The following is a 21,969-nucleotide window of genomic DNA, read 5'->3' on the forward strand; positions in this document are numbered from 1 at the left end:
GTTCGGTTCAGAACCACAACATAAACACTTCCCTGAAGGCTCATACAAGAGGTGTAAGTGAGCTGAACAGGTGTGGATTATTGATCTATAGCTTGTGAGATGTTTGCACTCAAATCTATACCTTTTTTTTTTAAGTTCTATATTACCCCTTTTCCACCAAAAAAGAACTGGTTCGGAACTGGTGCTGGTTCAAAGTTGGTTCAACTTGCGAACCTGTTTGTTTTTCCACTGACTAGAGAGCCCAGCGAACGACGTCGTTACGTCACTGTGTACGTTGCCATACGTCTTAGCTTTCCCAACTTCAAGCATAACAATTACAATGTTGGACTACATTGTCTTTCTGCAAATGTTTCTCCTGGCTTTGCGATCCTATATTGGGGTCAGAAAAAATCGTTTAAAACACATTTGTGCTGCTTGTCTGGATTACTATAGACCAGGTGTGCTCAATCCTGCTCCTGCCGATCGACTGTCCTGCACAGTTCATCCCCAACCCTAATCAAACACACCTGAAGCAACCAATTAACCGTCTTCAGGATCACTTGAAAATTAAAGGCAGGTGTGTTTGATTAGGGTTGGAGATGAACTGTGTAGGACAGTCGATCGGCAGGAGCAGGATTGGGCACCCCTGCTATAGAGGTTACGTTCGAGAAGTTGTTCAACAATAACCCCGCCCCAAGCCCCCGACGTAAACATGACGTGGTAAAAGAACGGTTCTAGTCCAGCAAAGAGTTGGTGCCGCTTTGGAACCAATTTTCCTGGTCGAGAACCGGTTCTTTGGCTGTCGAAACAAAGAACTGGTTCGCGAGTAGGCACCGGCTCCGAACCGGCACCAGCACTGCCTTGGTGGAAAAGGGATACATGGAAACAAATGCATCAGCTACACACTTGGAAATAAATATATGGTTATGATTGATGATGTCACCACTAGAGCTGGGCTAATGTCCAATTGATCTCAAACTCGCAGTATTCAGGATTGACGACTGTTTTACTAACAGGTGTGACTCTCAAAATGTCCAGTTCAAACAACAGTTGCTGTATGTCTGTGTGGAAAGAATGATAGATGGATAGGCAGATCACACCTGATCAATGGCTGACAGGGGATATTCTCAGGAAAACCGTTTGAAAACAGTCATTATTTTTTCCTGTAAAATTACACACTTCACCTTTAAAGGAGGAAAAAGGTGAACTAATCATTGCTTTTGCAGTCTTTCAGTCCACCAGGCAATGAAATATCTAAAACTCACAACCAGAGGCATGAAAGGCCCGAACGAGTGCATGAAATTGGTGCGTGAAGCAGGATTAAAGCGTCTTAGTGTCACTGTCAGCTCTACGCATTTGAATCAGAAAAATGGAGACGGATATAAATAGGTCTGGCTGAAGATGCATGAATTAGGTTTTATTCATGCCACAGCCTTCAAGGCTTGGAAAGGGACAATGACGAAAGGAAAAAGAGGCCTTAATAATGGCACAAACATAAAAGGCTGTAAAAACCAATTTGAGGTATTTTCTTCAACTACTCCATATCACAGGAACACACTAGAGTGAGTCTCTGTTTTCTAACACGCATAGATACACCCCTCGTCGTTCACGGGAGCAACATTTTTCCAAAGAGACATGCGGTGACATGTAACTCCACATATCTTCAATGGTGTCCTTGCTATTGCAAAAGGGATGTCAGAAAATCAATCATGCGCACAGTAGGGGAACCCATGAAATTTTTGCAGTGCTGATTGGCAGAAAAAAAAAGATTTTACAGAAGCAGACAACTGAACTCTGAGAATATAGGGACCATCTGGCTGAGGTTTGGTTGGAAGGAACGCTTTGATAGAAAGTGCGGATCTATTTTAAGGGAGGGAAAAAAGATAATGTTAGAGCTTTTGGAAGGAGAGAAATTGGTTGAGAGAAGTCAGCGAGACTATTGGGACATTTCGGCTGAAACTTGTCAAGACTAAAATTGATTAGTAAGTCAAAAAACAGTCTGAATGTGTTATCTATAGTCAGCGCTGCTATATTTGTACTTACCAAACTGTCCACTCCCGCCAGTGTGTGATTGGCATTATAGAGGGAATAGGTCAGCTGATACACCCCATCATTGGTTTCACTGTTTCCATAGAAACCAACTCCCACAGCAACACTGAAAAGTCAAAAGGTGAAAAGTTAAAATTAATTGTAATCATCAGGCCCTCACAGAATATGCACATGCAGAAATCCGCAGAGGGATTTCCACAGATCTGGAACACCAGTCATTCACAAAGGTTTCACTCTTGCATGATTTTTATTAAATGTTTTGGCTGGTTTTACCACGATTTTAGCTTCCACTAAGCATGCACATTTTACCATGTTTAAACCCCAAAATAACAGCTGAAAATACCGAAAAAAAAAATGCTCCTAAGGTGTTGGTCTACACTTTAAGCAAAAGATACAGGATTGCAAATGTACACAATAATGATATTTTAGTATAATTTATGTATACCATTACAGTGTTTATTATCAATAACTGGAACTAGCTTTTTTATATTTCAGTTTTCATTTTATATATTCATTGTGATTTTAATTTGGGGTTCAGCAATTTTTGTGCTTTTGTTATTTTATTTTTATTTTAATATATCTTTAATACATTTTTGTTTCAGTTATAGTGAACTTAGTACTTCAACTTAAACATATTTCAGTGTGTTTCCAAAGAAACATTGTAAACTTTAATTTAAGTTAAATTTTTGCATACATTTTTATTTTATTCCAGCTTTATTTCAATTACAGAAAACGATTTTTAATAATTTTAGTTAACAATAACAACACTGCTATGAGTTCAAGTCATCAAATGTCAGAAAATGTTTCCTGTGCTTAGATTAACATCATTTTGGACCGAAGAAGCTCTATATGGATCTAAAGTTAAATGACTGGGAAATGAAAGCACTGTGGTAGGATGGGTGGTGCACGCGTGCCACATGCAGGTCTTTAATATTCAGCAGGAGCTGTACTGAGCCAGAGGCTAATGTTCCCCAGACACAAAAAACATAAGGGTTGAGGAAATTACAAAAAGATGGTGCCTTCTGCCTGTGAGAACAACACACAAGCACTATGAGAGCGAGAGAAAGATAACCACGCGTTCAGAACAATAATACAATCACAGCCATTATTATTGAAGGGTTAGTTCACCCAAAAAAAGAAAAATACTCACCTTCATGTCGTTTAAAATCCATAAGACTTGTTCATCTTCGGAACACAAAGATGATATTTTTCATGAAATCTGAGAGATTTCAGTCCCTCCAATGAAATTCTGTTCACCCAAATCTCTGACGGTTCAAAAGGTTCCTAAATAGACCGTAGCATTGGGGTGAATTCAGGGTGATTGGAACACTTTTTACTATTGAAATGACTATTGAAAAAGTGTTCACCCTAAATCCACAAGATTTGAGCACGTAAATCCATGTCTTCTGAAGAGATATGATCTCTTTATATGATGAGGAGGTTTGATTTGAATTTCACATATAAACATTAATCAGAGAACAGAACATGCATATGGAATTCAAAATTCACAAACGGACACTCATGCATGCTTGTTTGACGTGCGAGAACCAATGAGGTTCATTCTTGTGTGTCATTCCTGCACAATTGAGCTTTCGCAAGAACCAATGACGTTTGTTTTCGCACGTCAAGCAAGAACGCTTGCTGATCAATGTTTATATGTGATTAAAAGCCTGAATTAAAATGTTCAACATATAAAGCAATCATGTCTCTTCAGAAGACTACGATTAAACCACTCGATTCGGATTTCGTTTTGGGTGAACAGACTTTCAGTGGAGAAACAGAAATCTCTCAGATTTTGTTAAAAGTATTTTAATTTGTGTTCTGTAGATGAACAAAAGTTGCATGGGTTTGGAAATACATGAGGGCGAGTAATTTTTATAAAGTCTACAATATCACCATAAAAGAGACTATTTCTGAACAGACCATATTAACACTTAACTTTAGCATTTAACTCGTTCCTAACATTTTAGCAACCTGAAATGATTCCTAGTGAATCAGGATGATTTGTGCATCTTGTTTTAATTCTATCATCTTTTATTCACGCTCATGTTGTTTCAAACTTGTATTTCTTTCTCGTTTGACTTCTTCGGAAAAAGAAAAATTGGGGACAGCAATCTCATAAAACTTACACTGAAGGAGGGGCCATATGTGGATACTAGAATGTCAGAGAAATTGAGCTGGAAAACAACCACCAACAACTACCCCTAGTATCATAACGGCAAGTTCTAGAGAGCTTCTACCACTATTTGGGCTTTATATTAAAAGTAACTGAATTGACATATCCAGTAAAATTGCACTGGTGAAGATATACTCATGATGTTTCACTGCAAACAACATAGTCCTTTCTCCAAACCAATTTCTCAAAAACAGCTATTCAAAATCAGACAATGGTCCAAATACAACCCATTTGAGATAAAGCATGACAGAGAAAGCCATCTCCAATATCAGAGAAACAAGTTAATGAGTCTTTGGCATGAAACAGAGAACATTGGCGTGAGAATCCATTCCCTCCACACCAAGCCACAATCTTCTCAACACTGGGAACAGGAAGCATCTCACATAGAAAGAATGATGTCATCAAAATGGCCAGGCTCATCTCTGTTCTCGGTATTTGGCTCATTAGTCCCCAGAGACCCTATGAGGTCAATAACACCGCACAGGAAGTGAAGTCATATCCCGCATTGCATTGTTAATATAGGGTGCCCTTTAAAGTTCATCCCTGGTCCACCCTCCTTTGTGTTGAACGTATATTTCATGTTTGGGACCATAATGAGCAGAGTAATGAAATGCAAAATCTGTTCTCGGTCCTGTGTCAGCTGAAGAGTAGAGACTGATTTTAGATCAGACTGACAGTGTGGGACTCCTGGGGAAATGTAAAAGAGTAATGATTCCTCCAAAGCTTCTTGCCTTTGGAGTGGGTGAGGAGTTATAAAGACACACTCACAAACACAAACACATAAAGACTGCACAGTGCCCTGAGGCCGTGTGCCGTCTTGCACCGAAATTACGCACGGGAGAATGTGTGCGGTCTGGGACTTTATTAAAATTATGGGGAGAGTGAATTCTCATTAGCTGGATGCCTCAAGTCAAACTGCATCATTCTCCTGATCCATCTTTGATTTAAAAAGTGCATGAGACAATTTAGCTGCAATGGAGAGAGGAAGGAGAGAGGGAGAGACAGAAAGAAATGACAGCCTTCTCATAAAAATGGTGAGAGCTGACTAAAAGCGCCAGTTTCAATCAGGGTTATTACTGTTAACGGAAACCAAAATGAAGAATAAAACTTTAACTGATTTTTATTTATTTATTTTTTTAGGTAAAACTTTATTTTGATAGTCAAGTCACCTTTATTATATAGCGCTTTTTACAATACAGATTGTAGTCAACATTATACACTCTACATACTATAAGGAACTTTGCCACTAAATGTCAACTAGTCATTTGAGTATTTGCAGACTGTCTGCATAATATTTGCTAACACTAAACTCATTCTACTAACCCTAACCTAACAGTCTACTAATATTCTAATGAGAGTTAGTTGACATGTAGTTCCAAAGTTATGTATTGTTAGTAGAATGTCTAAAGTGGACTATCAAAATATCCAAATATGAATCTGTTTTTTGAGATTTTTTTGTTTTTTTGTTGTCCATACAGTGAAAGTCAATAGGCTCCGATGTTTGGTGGGTTCCCTATCTTTCTTTGTGTTCTGCATAAAAAATAAACTGATTTGGAATAACATTAGGCTGAGTCAGTGATGACAGAATTGTATTTGGGTGAACTATCCTTTAAACCAGGGGTCCCCAACCCCCGGGCCGCGGACCGGTACTGGTCCGTGGGACATTTGGTACCGGGCCGCACAGAAAGAATAAATAACTTAACGTATTTTCCGGACTATAAGTCCATAGTATAAGTCGCATCAGTCAAAAAATGCGTCATGAAGAAGAAAAAACATATATAGCCTAAGTCGCACTGAACTATAAGTCGCATTTATTTAGAAATTTATTTAAAAAAAAAAAAAAAAAAAAAAAAAAACAATGTTAGAGACGGGACAGTTCTCCGTTACGAACGTGAGCACTCTGAAAGCGGCACTGAAAGACTGCTTTAAAACTTTCACAGAGACCTCAAACAGAAAGCACAAAGCCTGTCTTTAAATTTAATTTCGTTTTGTATTAATTGTATCTTGATTTTAATCAATGTTTCATCAACCAATTGCCTGGATTTAATAAATAAGAAGTAAATATATTAGAAAATAGATAATCACGACATGGAGGCGCCGGTGCGTGAACTGGAGCTCGTCTCATAAATTAACCGAAACTCAGTGATAAGGTAGCCTACTTTCCTCACAGACCTGAGACATGAAATGTCTACTTTTAAACAGAACAATTCAAAACAAAAGAAAACTGACTGTTCTCTGCTTATGTAATCCGTATGAAATGTGCATTTCTCTCTGGCGCGTTCACTACTGCGAAGATCGTGAGTCAGCATCGTCAACTTCATCTTTCCAGCCGACACTGACACAGAAAACACTTGTTTATTAGTAAAAAATTAAAATGTCTCCTGCTATATTTTACATATTCATAATCATTAATTTTGCCGGTTCGTTGTGACAGCTTTTAGGTGCTTTATTGGCAGCGCCACCCTTACATGAACGCATCAGCACCGAAAACATGGAGATTTTTTTCTTTTGGGGGGCATTTTGTTTGTGTTCAGGCTTTCTCAGTTGTCTTTAGGCACGATCTTACGAGGCCGCTGCTAATAAAGTTGCGAGTAGGCCTACACATTGGATTCACGTTTATTATTATATTTAAAAAATATCCCAGTTTTTATGCCGGTCGTATCATTTTATTTTGTTGTATTTATCTGCCATACCTTAAAGGCCGGTCCGTGAAAATATTGTCTAATATTAAACCGGTCCGTGGCACAAAAAAAGGTTGGGGACCGCTGCTTTAAACTAGGCTATATCATTTAAATCACTAGCGTTGGCAGCACAAAATACTAAAATTAAAATAAACAACACTGATACAAATTCTACAGTGGTAGAGTGAAAATTAATTAACTGAACTAAAAACTAACATCAAAAATTCAAATCCATTAACCCTATAGCTCCCATTTGATTTTGGAAACAAACGCTGCGTCCAAAATCTCAGGTACTTTGTGACCGTTAAATGGTATGTTCTATATAGTATGAATGCGTTTTCAGTTGTGTCACTTCACTTCCATTCACAAATTCTGGGACAGTAAAGTGTCCATCGAACGCAACCTTCAGAATCTCGGAGGAAGTAGTAGGGATATGGGTACTTTTCTCCTTCTGTTCTATAGTAGAAAAGTAGACATATTCGGAAGCAGCGAAAGTCATTTTACAAGGTATCGGCCTGCTGCAATGAACAGTTCTGAGGAAGAATTAATGCATCAAACTGTTAGAAGATACTCAAAAAGAAGCAAGATAACTAGATATAGATTCTGTGAAATAATCAATAGTTATTTGAATGTAGAAATTAATTGAATGATAAAAGCAAAACTAACTGTGGTCGGTCACTTTCCATGTCAATCATGATGATCATGACTATCAAAGTATGCCGTTCTTGCCAAATTGTACAATGGATTAGATTCCATACTAAAAAGGCTGTCTTTGCGAAAGACTAAGAACACCAGAATTCGAATTTTTCACGGATTAGTTCACAGATTTACTCAAAACACACTGCTCACAAAAAAAGACTCCATAATGAGACAAAGCCCTTTCATCTTTCAATGTTTAACCAAACACTTCAAATGCAAAACCTGTTTGGAAAAGACAGCTGAAGAGAAACAGCTCTTTCTGCTGCACTCTGCAAGATGAATTAGTCAAATTATTAATATTGTAGATGGTTGCTGGTGAAGAACTGAATCAGAATCATTCTGCAGAGCTTCTTAAACCTGTGGTCTTCAGACAGCCAATGAGGAGTTAAAGCCTGCATTTGAAAAACTGGTGCATGGATGCTTATAAATCTATGATAAAAATGCAATATTATAGGCAATTGCTCCCCATGGTTCATCACTGTCTCATCTATGCTTTTCAAAACCAAAGCACTAATGTTGTATTTGTTTTTTTTAGAAGAACCACAGAGCCTTAAGATGTTTTACCTTTATATGGTTAAAAAAGTGCCAAAAAAAGCTCTGCTCTGACCTCAAAAACCAGGTCTGAAAGCAGGCACATAAATAATGGCTAAATAAAGCATTACTTAAGGGAGGCATTACTGAGTAAAGTATGAAGTAAACTAGAGGAGGAGCGTCTTCCACCGAATATGATTTCAGCGGATCCTCAGATGTCTCCTCTCCTGAAGGGGGCAGTGCTTTGTTACGATAGATGTGCATTTCTTTATTCAATCGCTGGGTTCTTTGTTCATGCCACCACAGAGCTTTGAAACGACAAGAGCCCCACATTACTAAGTAGGGGGTGGGCAGGCTTGTTTGCTGAAGCTGTAACCATCTGTCAAGCCATCTTGGTCCTGCATGATTCATTAGAACATGACTGATGAACACAATATTGGTCATTCACCCTCAAACTGTAGGCTACAACTTCCTGCTTCATCAAGTTCTTTAACATGAAAAATTACTACACATACATCAAAACTACAGTAATTGGTGATATTTAAATCAGATCAAATACAGTGTGAACACAAACTGCCAAAGTAAAATAACAATAATAATACATTTTACTTAAAAAAAAAAAAAAATGTTTTGAGAAAGTGACAATGTAACATGTTTTGAGAATAAAGTTATAATGTTACAGGAATAAAATTGTACAATTAGGAGATTAAAGAAAATAAACTTTTTTGTCATTTTTTATTAATGATGAATATCACAATAGCAATAGAACGAACCTGCTTTAATGTGAGACATGGATTTAGTCAAATCATAATTTAGGACAGTATGAGCCACTTCAATTTGATGTGCTTTACTTACAAAAAAAGGAAAGTCATGATAAAGACCCGGATTTGAAAATGACTCAAACTCATTGACTGCTCCTGGCTAAGCATCAGTCAATAAAGAATAAAATAATGACTAGGCTAAAGTGCTGATCTAGATTTATCACCATCAGACATATGCTGAACAGCGGTTGTCAGAACTGAACTATTACCCTTCACACACACACCAAACAGAAAGATGACAATAGGTTACAGATGTCAGAGAGCAGGTGAGAGTGTGGCAGAAAACAACTGGCGAAGCACAGCAGGATAAGAGATCCTCGCTCTTCTCTTTTACCTGCCAGTGAAAGCTTCTATGAGGTATGGGGAGGTCACGTCATCAGGTGGAGAAACAATAGCTGCTGTGGCATGAGCAAAAGCTATTTTTCAGAAAAATAGCAACTGGAATACAACTCAACTTCATTCTATTAATACGAATGTTTATGTTTTTATAGCGTAATAATGGAGTAATAAATTACTCGCCCTCATGACATTGCAATCCAATATTATACTTTACACACACACACACACACACACACACACACACACACACACACACACACATATATATATATATATATATAAAAATAACCCATATATCTTTGTTTAATATCAAGTTATAAATGGTATATTAATGGTATATTATGCATGCATATATTATATTTTTATTTTTATTTTATTTTTTCAAAATAAAATTACATATTTTACTAATTTAGTTTACCCAATATATATACACATGAACAACAACAACAATAATAATAATAATAATAATAATATGGGTTTGTGGCATCAAGAGGGTGAGTAAATTATTATAAATATAATTATGTATTATTAAAATATCTATTATTTATTATTAAAAACATACAAATAAACACTGAAGGCTAGTCAGTACTATTTAGTGCTTTATTTCATTTTTCTTTAATTAAAGCAGTTAAAAATGCTCTTCATGTCGTGATCTAAGCAACTCTTGAAAAGGAGCAGAACATCCGAACGCAGGGGAACCATGGCAACACAAGCTGTAGATTACCAAAACACCACAGAAGCTATTGCCCAACTCCTGTCATTCAGCAATATAATGGAGAAAATAAAAGAATAGTGTGTAGTCACAATGGCACTGTATATCTAGAGTGGCATCTCGGAAAGCACCGACAGCGATTATGACCAGTTCCACTTGCACAAAATACTAGACATTGTAGTGTTATTGCTAATTTGCAGTTGATTGTTTTCTCTTCATCATCATCATCATCATCATCATCATCTTCAACTTTTTTTAAATAAAGTTTTGATTTCTTAAAGTTATACATTATGTTTATACTGAAATAAAATTGTATCTCAAAAGATCAAGGACAACTTACTCACTCATGATATGAACCCCTTTAAATAAAACTTTGAAACTTTAGGCTATAAGACCACTTTAATCACATTTAAAAACAGATAATTTATCGTTTACACAATTGTGAAACCTGAGAGCAATCTAGGACCCTAAAGGGCTCCATCATTTCACTGCATGATCTGAGACTCTCACTGAGACAGAATATTGATTTGGAGCCAGATAGTTGACTTGAAGGTTTTGTATTAAATGCACACTTCTATCTACTTGTTCACCCATCATTCCAACTAAACAAACAACCCTATGATTTACTTCTGGACACTGCAGAAACACTTCTGCTACAAACCACATTAAAGGGTTAGTTCACCCAAAAATGAAAATTCTGTCAGTAATTACTCACCCTCATGTTGTTCCAACCATGTAAGACCTTCGTTCATCTTCGGATCACAAATTAAGATATTTTTGATGATATCTGACAGCTTTCTCACTCCTCCATAGGCTTTCAGAGGGACCCAAACTCGCCGGCCCAGAATAGTTATTAAAAACATCGTTAAAATAGTCCAATGTGGGCCTCTGACGAGAGTTCACGGGAGCGCCAGGACGCATGCGCGAGAACTGAGATTACGGCGTTCTTCTTCTACTCCTACTTGTTACTGGCTGCTCACTCCTATTACCGCCATCTACTGTACAAGATGACGCCCCGACATTGCCGGAAGCGCAAAACGGTCTGTTTATAAGCAGAGGAAGACGCGCGCTGTATGTAAGCTATTGAATTCGACACTTATTGTGATTTACGTCTTGATGAACATGATGTCGGGACGTCATCTTGTACAGTAGATGGCGGTAATAATACTCCCAAGGAGTGAGCAGCCAGTAACAAGTAGGAGTAGAAGAAGAACGCCGTAATCTCAGGCGTCCTGGCGCTCCCGTGAACTCTCGTCAGAGGCCCACATTGAAGAACACTAATAGTTGGATAAAGTCGTTATTTTTGTTGTTTTTCCGCACAAAAAGTATCGTCGTCGCATGATAAACTTAATGTAGAGCCACTGTAGTCACTTGGACTATTTTAACGATGTTTTTAATAACTATTCTGGGCCGGCGAGTTTGGGTCCCTCTGAAAGCCTATGGAGGAGTGAGAAAGCTGTCAGATATCATCAAAAATATCTTAATTTGTGATCCGAAGATGAACGAAAGACTTACATGGTTGGAACAACATAAGGGTGAGTAATTACTGACAGAATTTTCATTTTTGGGTGAACTAACCCTTTAACGTTTAATGAAGATGAAGTCAGCCTTGCTGAAACATGCCAGTTTTAGTAAAAATACATAAATTATAGAAGGAGAGGTTAGAAGAGTTAAATGCAAAGTTTCCAAAGTTAAATGACAGTATACAGAAAACAGAAAACCAACAGACAACCTTCAGTGAACAATAAATGTATAGGATACCAACAATGTCTGCAATGCGACAATGGTGAAAGTTTAGAGAATCCATAACATCACCAATCTCAAATTTAAGCCGATTTCATATGAAGCTACAATGAATATTAAATATTCATATTATACATTTACAAGGAGTTTGTTGGGAAAATAAAATTAAGCAATTATACATTGAAATGTAACGCAAATATAAATATAGTATAGAGAGAGAGAGAGAGCTTGTGCTATTTATAGATATTTAGCCTATAGATTTATAGATGAAAAATCATAGAAAAAGTAAAGAAAAAATATTTAATAAGTTATCTAAAGATATTTGATATATTTTTGGTTATCCAACCCATATACAAAAGTATGTAATTGCTGATGTTAAACTCAGACCATGCTTTCGCATTTAACCCAACAGTAGGCTCTGTTTCACCACAGAAGGTTTCAGAATACAGACAGTCGTAAAGCTAACTTAATAATATCAACACAGATGAGTGTCATGGGACTGAGAGGATGGTGCCCTCATAAACACACACACACACACTCATACACAACACTAACTAATTCAATCGAGCACTTTAGAGCTCAGCACTTCTCCAGCAGCGGTGGGATGACGTAACAGCTGGGATACTGGAGTGTTGAGATAGATTAGAGAACTCTCCTTCTGCTATTAGCATGTCAAAGTAACAACTATTACTTTAAGAAAGCTCTGTGTAGTGAAGCTCCCAAGAGTTCAGACTTTGAAAGACTGTGAATGTGGCTGTCTGCAAAGATATTCATTTTTGCTGACCAATTCACAACATGAAAACAAAACTGACTCTAGTTACTTTCTTAAAGGCATAGCTCATTACAAAAATTACATTTGTGTCATTCCATAAAAAAAAGGGGGAGACTATACACATCAATCTTATTGTGCAATTTATAAATCAAACTGTTATAACTCAATCTTCCGTTGTCACGACAGACTTCGCTTTGGTGACGTATGCCAATCTTTTTCAATCATTTTGTCTGCTTTAAACTGGTCCTGCACAAATATCATAAATCAATTTGCTTTGACTTTAGTACAATGATGATATAAAAGCCAATTATTTAATTTTGAAAACATGTCTTTATAATATCATGCTCCATTTCTTCATGCATACTTGAAATATGTATGAAATATATACATACACATATAGTCCCTGGTGACTATTTTGGGGTCCACGCCATCAAAAGGCTTGAAAACCCCTTGTATAAAGCTATATAACTGATCCATGCATTTCAAGTCTTCTGAAGTCATAAGATAGCTTTGTGTCACTGGTAATCTTCCATTACCAAATCGCATTTACGCATTAAAAAATGCAGGAGGGAGAAAGATATTTAAGAGCCGAAACAGAGGGTGAGATTTTTACCAACCTAGATTTCAGTTTTTCATTATAACATTGCTATTCTATGGCTTAAGTCATATGGACTCTTTTCTAAGTTTTTATGCTGGTGTTTTTTTTTTTTTTGGTCCTTCTTTGAGCTTGACAGCCATGGTCACTAAGAACTGAAGCTGTGAAGAAGTGAATGCCACTCGTTCTTAATGGATGACGGAGGCAGAAAACTGCACAGTGTCTGAGCAGAAGGTAAAGGGCCGTCTCGGTGTGTCCAAGGCTATTCAACCCCCTGTTAAAATCCTAAATACTAGTCAAACTCTGAGTGTTCCCACAACCCCTCCTCCAACTCAGACCTGACAGACAATGTGGCCCAAAACAAAACTGGAGTGTTTCTATCGCCGGTCAGCGGTTGGGGGTTTAGACAGGAATGTAGATCACTCTCTGTATTCGAGCAGAGCAGCACTACCTGACGTGACCCAGTGAACAATCGATTTTATAGAGCAAGAGAATAAACTGAACCTCTCTGAGAAAGAAATTGAGAGCAAATGAGAGTGTGAGAGAGAAACAGAGGCTGTTTCTTTACTAGGTTGTCTGTCTGTTAAATCTCTATAGCCAATGAAATAGAGCAGATATTTGAGCCTCTCCTGTCTTTCTTACTTCAATATTAAAGGAGCCATACCATACATATTTTTTTGACCAAAATAGTTTAGCACCTTAACACAGTGTCCTAACCAGTCGCAATGCGATAAGATTCCAGCGACAACACCAGACACGGAAAGCGACAAAATCAATCGAAAAAGCACAGCCAATCAGAACAGTGGGAGAACACATTTTTAGAATGTGGAAAAAGTTTGACGTTTTACAAATTAGTGTTTTTTCATGGCATTTATCACTGAAATTAGGTTTTTTTTCAGTGGGTGGGAGAGAGAGAGAGAGAGAGAGAGAGAGAGAGAGAGAGAGAGAGAGAGAGAGAGAGAGAGAGAGAGAGAGAGAGAGAGAGAGAGAGAGGTGGATGCAAGAGGCAAAAAGCTAAATCAAATAAAATAAAAAGAGGTGTGGACATAATGAGGAAGATATGTCACCAGGAAGTTATGAGCTAATTTGCCAAAGGGGATTTTTCTAGTTGCTGCCATGTTGATTCATCACTCATTTCAAATCGCGTGACAGATGACAACAAAAACCTTCTTAATAAAATCTTCAATTTTATATTCTGCTCAACCATGCCAGAGACAGAACGTTTGAAATAACCACAATGAACATATAAGCAAATCATTCTCGCATATTTTTCTTACACATACACTTGCCATACACTTGAGTGCTTAACTATGCTGTCTGCATCTTGAGCGGGTTTCTCTCGTGTGAGAACAGTGGGCGGTACGTACCAGCAGATGAGTCCGGCAGCAACAGCAGCCCAAGTGACACAGCAAGAGTTGGATTTCTTACTTTCCTCTTCCTCCTCATCCTTCCGACAGCAGCACAGACAGCTCAGGTAGATGGCCAGACACAGCAGATTCACACCAAGCCCAGCCGCTGCTACACAGCCCAGGAAGATGAGCGACTGAAACAGAAAAAAAACAAAAAAAACATGAGATATGAGTTTCTTTGTTAAAAGAACTCTTTTTTTTCCTTGTTCTTTTGAAATGAAAGAGTTTGATCTCATATGCCATTCATAACACAAAGCTCCCTTATCATCAGTCCACATATGGAAAATAAAATTCTCTGAGTTGTTCAGAAAGCGTCACTGCTTTATGAGTACTTTAACAATTGACCAACCGTATTTACATAAAACACAAATGCATATTCAGTTTACAACTCTTAAAGTCAACATGAAATCCAAATTGATGTCCTGATGCATGTTTTTTTGTCTTCCTGTGGACGATTTATCTATGCATTTTTTGTTTCACGATCCAATCAACGCCTAATGGACAAAAATCAAACCCTGTCCAACATGTTTCCTTATTCCTAATTATTTATCTGTGAAATAAGTCAGATTACCCAAGTAATATGGGTTATGAATGCTGTTGGAACTGGGAGTTGTGAATAATATGATACACTGGTGTTTTCCCAGATGAGAAGTTTATCTATCATCTTTTTACTCCTTTAATTCATTTTATAACTGTATCATATCTATTTTAATTTCTTTTATATCTGTTTTAATGTTCATTGCTTTTATTTTGTAATTAATTATTTTCTGTAAAGCACTTTGAATTGCCATAGTGTATGAAATGTGCTATATAAATAAACTTGCCTTGCCGATTCAAAAAAAGGTGTACTGTTGATTTTTTTTTAAGAAAAACAAAATGGGATACGAATTGAGAAAAAAAAAAAATTCATGATTCAATCAACTCCTAATGGATAAAATCAATCCCCGCCCAACATCTTTTCCTCATTGATTTCCATGTTTCACAGTGAAGTGCGTCTGATTATGCAAGTAAAATGTGAAAATAAGGCTGTTGTCCTCCCTTTTGCCAAAGGAAAACTTCAACACCCATAATGCACTGGGGCATGTTTCTGTCCAAGGCCACTCCCACCAGTCTTCTATGAATACGCTTACCAGTCAAATACTGTGTTGCGTTAGTAGGAAATGCTTCTTAGCAAACTTTTAGTCATTATGGTGTTGACTTGCAATCTCGGGTGCAAGAATTCAAAGAGTAAATTATGTTTAACGGGAGTGAGTTACTTTCGGTTTCCAGGAAGGATCCAGCGCATTGTAGGCGGTGGCTCAAGGCTGCAAAGTATTGTAAATGTAGAACGCCGCGATGGATAAACTGAAAAACCTCTGAGCTTGAGCTTGTAATCAACAGTTCAAACTGGATGACCACGAACACGGTGTTTTAGGCAAAACAGAGGGTAAAAACTGAAAGAAACTGCCAGTAAATTTTTCATTTATAGGGAGAATGAGTCAACAATGTTCATGTTGATATGCTACCAACTCTGTAACAATACAAAGCGGGTTGCAGAATATGGACCTTTAAAAACCTAATACAATCTTTATACACAGTACAAACATGAAAATCTCAGATGCAGCCATTACAGTTTGCTATATTTAAAGCTCCCATGTGTACTATAGGTATACCTGTGACCTTGTCTGCTAATGCAAGTTTCTCATTAATGTCGAATGAAGTCACGACCTCCTGAGATGTTTTCCGAACACAGATAATGCATTGCACTGATAACGCAGAGGTCTTTTCTGGTGGCAACACACACTGTCATATAACTTAAAGTTCCAGTTGTTAGATCCGGAGCTATTTTAGTCCCACAGCCTTTAATGGGGGCACAAGGTAGCGGTAGCAAGGTAGCGCCAATGCTTAGTACACCACCGTTAAAGGAGCATTATCTCATTTTTGGCACTGAAAATGGTCTTAACTTGGTTGAAAATATTCACCCAGACAGGAATCTATGGATTTTAAGCAGTGAGTGGGGATAAATATGACAACTGATTATTGTATATGACTACAATTATTAAACAAAAGGCACACTCATATACACACACCATGTCGTTTCCCATCCTCCTCTCGGCTCTGAAGGGGATGGAGAAAGTAGGACAGCTATAGCAAGCAGCCCCAGAGTCTGTATTTGCTGCATCACCATCCCTGTTTCTTGCATTGTCTGTCTCTTTCGGTTACATTCAACACAGTCTCTTTCATCCTCTGGGTGGTGGGACATCCTAAGCCATCTGCTTCACTCCCATCTATTAACGTTAAGACTAATAAATTAACCAATCTACCCACAACAGCAGTAGCTGTATTCCTCCACTGTGTGAGAGAAACTAGTCAGAAATCACAACAGACAAGATAGAGAATTAGGTTATACAATATAATTTCATTTCAGATTATATAAGGACTGTAAATATTATAACTAATGGTTCGACCAACAGTCTATCAATGGGCGACTTTATCCATCTTGACCCATCCCATCCAGTACTCTATTAGCATTGGCCATTGAAAAACCCATAATGATCATAAAGGTGCATTCACCCCGTGTCAAAATTCTCATAACTACAACATTACGACTTGTAAAAAGAGTTTACGTCCTCATTAGAACTTTTAATTACAACTTTAAAACTTTGATTTGTCTGAGAGCACCGCTGCAGCGCCACCCGAAAAAACTCAAAATGGCAGCGGCTTCAGCAGTGAAATTTAGTTAAGCAGTTATTTCATAATTTTTCTGTTTAATAATAACTTGACAGTTGACTATTTATAATGTTTTAATAATACAAGAGTAATCTGAAAATAAACAAAAGACCAACAATGTCTATTGATTACCTAATCAAACTACACCAATTAATTGAGATGTTAAGAGTGTAATTAATAGTGTTGCCATCAAAACATGCATGCCGCTAAATTAACAATTAACAATTACGAATTAGCAAATGAGACCTAGAAAAAAAAAAAATCAGGAATTAAATAAAAATTATTTTGTTCTATATTCACAATTTATCAGTTGGCCAATATACACTATCGTTCAAAAGTTTAGGGTCAGTACACATACATATATATACATACACATATATATATATATATATAAAATACACATTTTTATTTAGGATGCTTTAAATTGACCAAGAGTGACAGTAAAGACTTTTACATTGTTACATTTTTTTTTAAGCTGTTTTTTTTTTTTAAGGATCATGTGACACTGAAGACTGAAGGAAAGGATGCTGAAAACTCAGCTTTGCCATCATAGGAATTACTTTTTTTTTTTTTTTTTAAACAGTTATTTTATTAAACAAATTATTTTTGATCAAATAAATGCAGCCTTGGTGAGCATAAGTAAAACAAACACATTTTGCCTGGTCCTGTAGTAGACCACTAACCACAAGCATCTATATGTATCTATTAAATGTCAGATATTTAAGCAAAATGCATGATGAAACCCACAGTGTCTCATTTCAGCCACATTGTCTGGAAAAGATGAGTCTGTGTAAACCCCCTCCTCCACCTTTGAGGATGGTGAATTCCCCATCAGGCCTTTGTGAAGGGTAAATAGGGGTTGATGAAGGTACTGTGATGAGGAAATGGGGGGAGGATGTACACAGACTGCCACAGGGGGGTCTTATGGGAGGGGATGGGGTACATTTTAGGGAATGAGTGTGTGTTTTCATTCTCACTGAAGAGTGGGGATTTGTGTGTGTGTGTGTGTGTGTGTGTGTGTGTGTGTGTGTGTGTGTGTGTGTGTGTGTGTGTGTATAAATCAGCAAGGGAAGCAGTTGGTGTGGAAACAAGGGGAGAAAGACTGACATTATGTTTACTGCTTTTGGCCAGAGACAGGAAAAAAAACCCACATAAATAAACATCACCATGGCAACCTCCAGGTCCTCTCTGCCCTTGTAGTTAAGTCCTGGGACAAAGTGAAAAGAGGAATTATCATAGACTATTTTAATGAAGCAGCATGTGACTACATGACTGGAATTACCCAGACTAAATCCTGTGATCTTCGTGAACTACGAGAAACTTGTTTTGTCTGACAGGGAAAAGCCTAAGAGATTAATGATGGGTGGTATAAGCAGAATCTTATATCATGGCAACATTAACAGTATACATACACCATAATAGGTATTTTGGCAGAAAATTCAAAAACAATATGTTTAAATAGTTCAGATAAAGTATATTATATTTCAGATATAGATAGATCATTAACCATAGAATCATGTGACACCGAAGACTGGAGTAATGACTGCTGTGCCATTTTAGGAATAAATTAGGCTAGTGCATTACAAATCTATTAAAACTGTAATAATATTTCACAATATTACTGCTTTTAGCCTATATATATATTTTATTTTACTTTACATCAACTACATACAGCCTCAGTGAGCATAAGAGATATACATGTGTATTTGTATATAACAGTGAATTAAATACTGTTATTTTATTCTTACTGAAGCTCGATGGATGCAGACTAAAAGATAAAATTAGTCATAACAAATGATTATGTCTGGCATGAGTGCAAAAACAGCTTCACATTAGGTGAGAATCAATACAATAAAACAAATATAAAAATGGAGTTCTTCCTCGTCTTGGCTTGACTGATACATGTCCTGCTATATATTTTTGCATTATTGCCTCTTTAAATAAAGCAGTCCTGCCACTATTGCCAAGACAATATATCTAGCATAGTGCAATAAGATATTGTTAGACACGTGTACCTGCCCTGTTGCATATATCCGTGACATACCTTTGATATACACATAGTATATGCCCTACACAAGATATACAGGTAAAGAAATGGAGAACTGAAGTCCACAAAATGATGCAGAGAGTGTAAACAAGAAAGATAAGAAGTGGAGAGAAAAATATTGCATGTGTTTGTGCAAGAGAGAGGAAGAGAAGGAAGATAAATCATGCAATAAAGATTCAGAGCCATTATTATGAATACAATGAATCGCTTCAGAATACATTTGGAAAATGCATAAACAACACCCGTGCCTTGTTGCAGCCTTATCTGGCCTTACCAATGTTTTCTCTGTCACAAACATACACACTCGCACAGCAAAAGTGAGTGTGTAATTACAATAGTCAAACAAATACAATGTGCACACACACACAAAGAGTGTGCATTAATACCAGGCAGACATGAATAATGGAACACCTGCATTATCCTCTATGGAAATAGAGGCAAAGAGGAATTATTTACACACTCCCACACTTCTTCACTAAGTCATTTCCACCCACCCATATTCCCTTGTCATTCAAACACACAAACAGACGGGACACAACAAGACTGGGAGCTGTTTTTCAATTAGCCACCCCTGATGCTTACAAATGTCCACAGGATAACAGCACAGGGTTCCCACACCTTTTCACCAATGCATTCCCATGGCACTTCTATCCGTTTGTGATAGCTGGATGAAGTAATTTTTAAGATTGCACTCACTTTCTAGCCAATATTTTAGGGCTGAGTAAAAATATATAAATATGTCATGATTTTAAAATTCCCTGATATTCCCTGACTGTGGAAACTTCCCCCCAAAAAAGTTCCCCTATTATGCTCTGTTCCTAATTTTGTTTTGGAGGTCTCCTACAATAGGCTCACATGCATCCAAGGTCAAACACACTTTAATTTTATCATAATATAGCCCATATAATAAAATAATAATTTGTTACATTTATATAGCGCTTTTCTAAGTTCTCAAAGCGCTTCACATATGGAAGGGGAGAATCTCCTCAACCACCACCAACGTGCAGCATCCACCTGGATGATGCAACGGCAGCCATATTGCGCCAGAACGCCCACCACACACCAGCTTATTGGTGGAGAGGAGACAGTGATGAAGCCAATCAGTATATATGGGGATGATTAGGAGGCCATGATGGACAGGGGCCAATGGGCAAATTTGGCCAGGATGCCGGGGTTACACCCCTACTCTTTTTCGAAGGACATCCTGGGATTTTTAATGACCACAGAGAGTCAGGACCTCTGTTTAACGTCTCATCTGAAGGACGGTGCTCTTTGACAGTATAGTGTCCCCGTCACTATACTAGGGCGTTAGGACCCACACAGACCACAGGGTGAGCGCCCCTGGTTTTCTCAGGAGGTCTCCCATCCAGGTACTAACCAGGCTCAACCCTGCTTAGCTTCAGTGGGCAACCAGTCTTGGGCTACAGGGTGATATGTCTGCTGGAATATACATTGCAGCATCATATCAGTGCCTGAAACAGTTCGATAAAGGATTCGGTCTCTCTAAGCCCCTGCTTTCTCAGAGCCTATACTCTGCTCTGATTGGTCAGATGGCAAGTCTGTTGTGGCTGGTCTACCACTTACAGCACATGTCGGAAACGTCCATTACCATATCTGTATTACAGATCTGGATCTTCCTCAGCACTTGTATTCACAGTGACACGAAGAGTAACAATTGTATCGTTTTTACTGTATAAATTCGAGCCCGAGTCCTCAATGCAGGCAAAGTGGATTTGCAGCGTCTTTTTAGCCCCTTTCACACAGCGCGATGATCCCGGCAAATTGCTGGGAAATTGCCAGAACGCCTTCTGTGTGAACGCAAACATGACCCGGGATTGATGCCGGGTTGGGGACCTAGTAACACTGCTGTGTTCAGTCCCGGAACGCGCGCTGTGTGAACAAAAGCCGTAATAATGCCGTGTCGTAGTGATGACGCTGAAGCCGGGATCGTTCGCCAGATAGTGAAATGGTACGTAATGCGTACCAAAGTTTATGATCGAATCAGAGAAAAAAAATGCACAAGGGATGAATCATAAGCAAACTTAAGACGCTGCTGAGACATTACAAGTCACATCGATGTCACATGTCTTTATGGGATTTTTACGGGTTGTGTGTGAACGCACTCTCTGATTCCGGAAAATCACTGGCAGTGTGAATGAACCAAAATCAAACGAACCCGGGTCAAATCCCGGGTCACTTTATCCATGTATTTTCCGGAATCTCTGTGTGAAAGGGGCTTTTGACATTGTCAACATGAACTAAACTCTTCCAGGCCTTGGCTAGAACTAGAGTTTAAGGGCGGGGTCAAAGTAGACATTGTTCGCAGACAGCCAATGAAAACTGGCTGGCATTATGCAAATTTGTTACAAACCTACGGAGGTTACTGACGACTCGTTTCAGACAGTTCAGAATTGGATCCCGCGGATATAAAAGGAATATGGACATTTCATTCTACCGAACTACACGCAGAATTACTATTCACAGGTCAGTTTATTAGACAAATTAAACTTGTGAGGTAACGCAGCGCTGTTTCACCTGGTCTAACATTACACTAGCACACTAAACTGCATTTGAATGTGTTGAAAAGTATGTGTTAGTTTGTCTGTATGAGACTAGCAGTAAGCTAGATCAACATTAGAATAACATACAGATCATATTCTAACATTTTATCATTGTTGAACTATAAAACATTGATTAGTTTTATGTA

The 21,969-nt window shown here is 37.8% G+C and overlaps 1 protein-coding gene across 6 annotated transcripts in view; it reads right to left on the reverse strand.

Moving 5' to 3' along the window:
* Window positions 1–21,969, reverse strand: part of ttyh2 (tweety family member 2) — a 63,579-nt gene that overhangs the window by 21,904 nt on the left and 19,706 nt on the right. For all 6 annotated transcript variants that reach the window (XM_084134656.1, XM_084134654.1, XM_084134652.1 and 3 more), the window contains exons 2-3: window positions 14,465–14,640; window positions 2,023–2,134 (exon numbers count right to left, since the gene is read on the reverse strand). In XM_084134656.1, the coding sequence (XP_083990782.1) occupies window positions 2,023–2,134; window positions 14,465–14,640 (288 nt within the window). The remainder of the gene's footprint in view (window positions 1–2,022; window positions 2,135–14,464; window positions 14,641–21,969) is intronic.

This window comes from Abramis brama (genome assembly GCF_963993115.1).
Source record: "Abramis brama genome assembly, chromosome: 14".
In the NCBI taxonomy this organism is placed as follows: Eukaryota; Metazoa; Chordata; class Actinopteri; order Cypriniformes; family Leuciscidae; genus Abramis; species Abramis brama.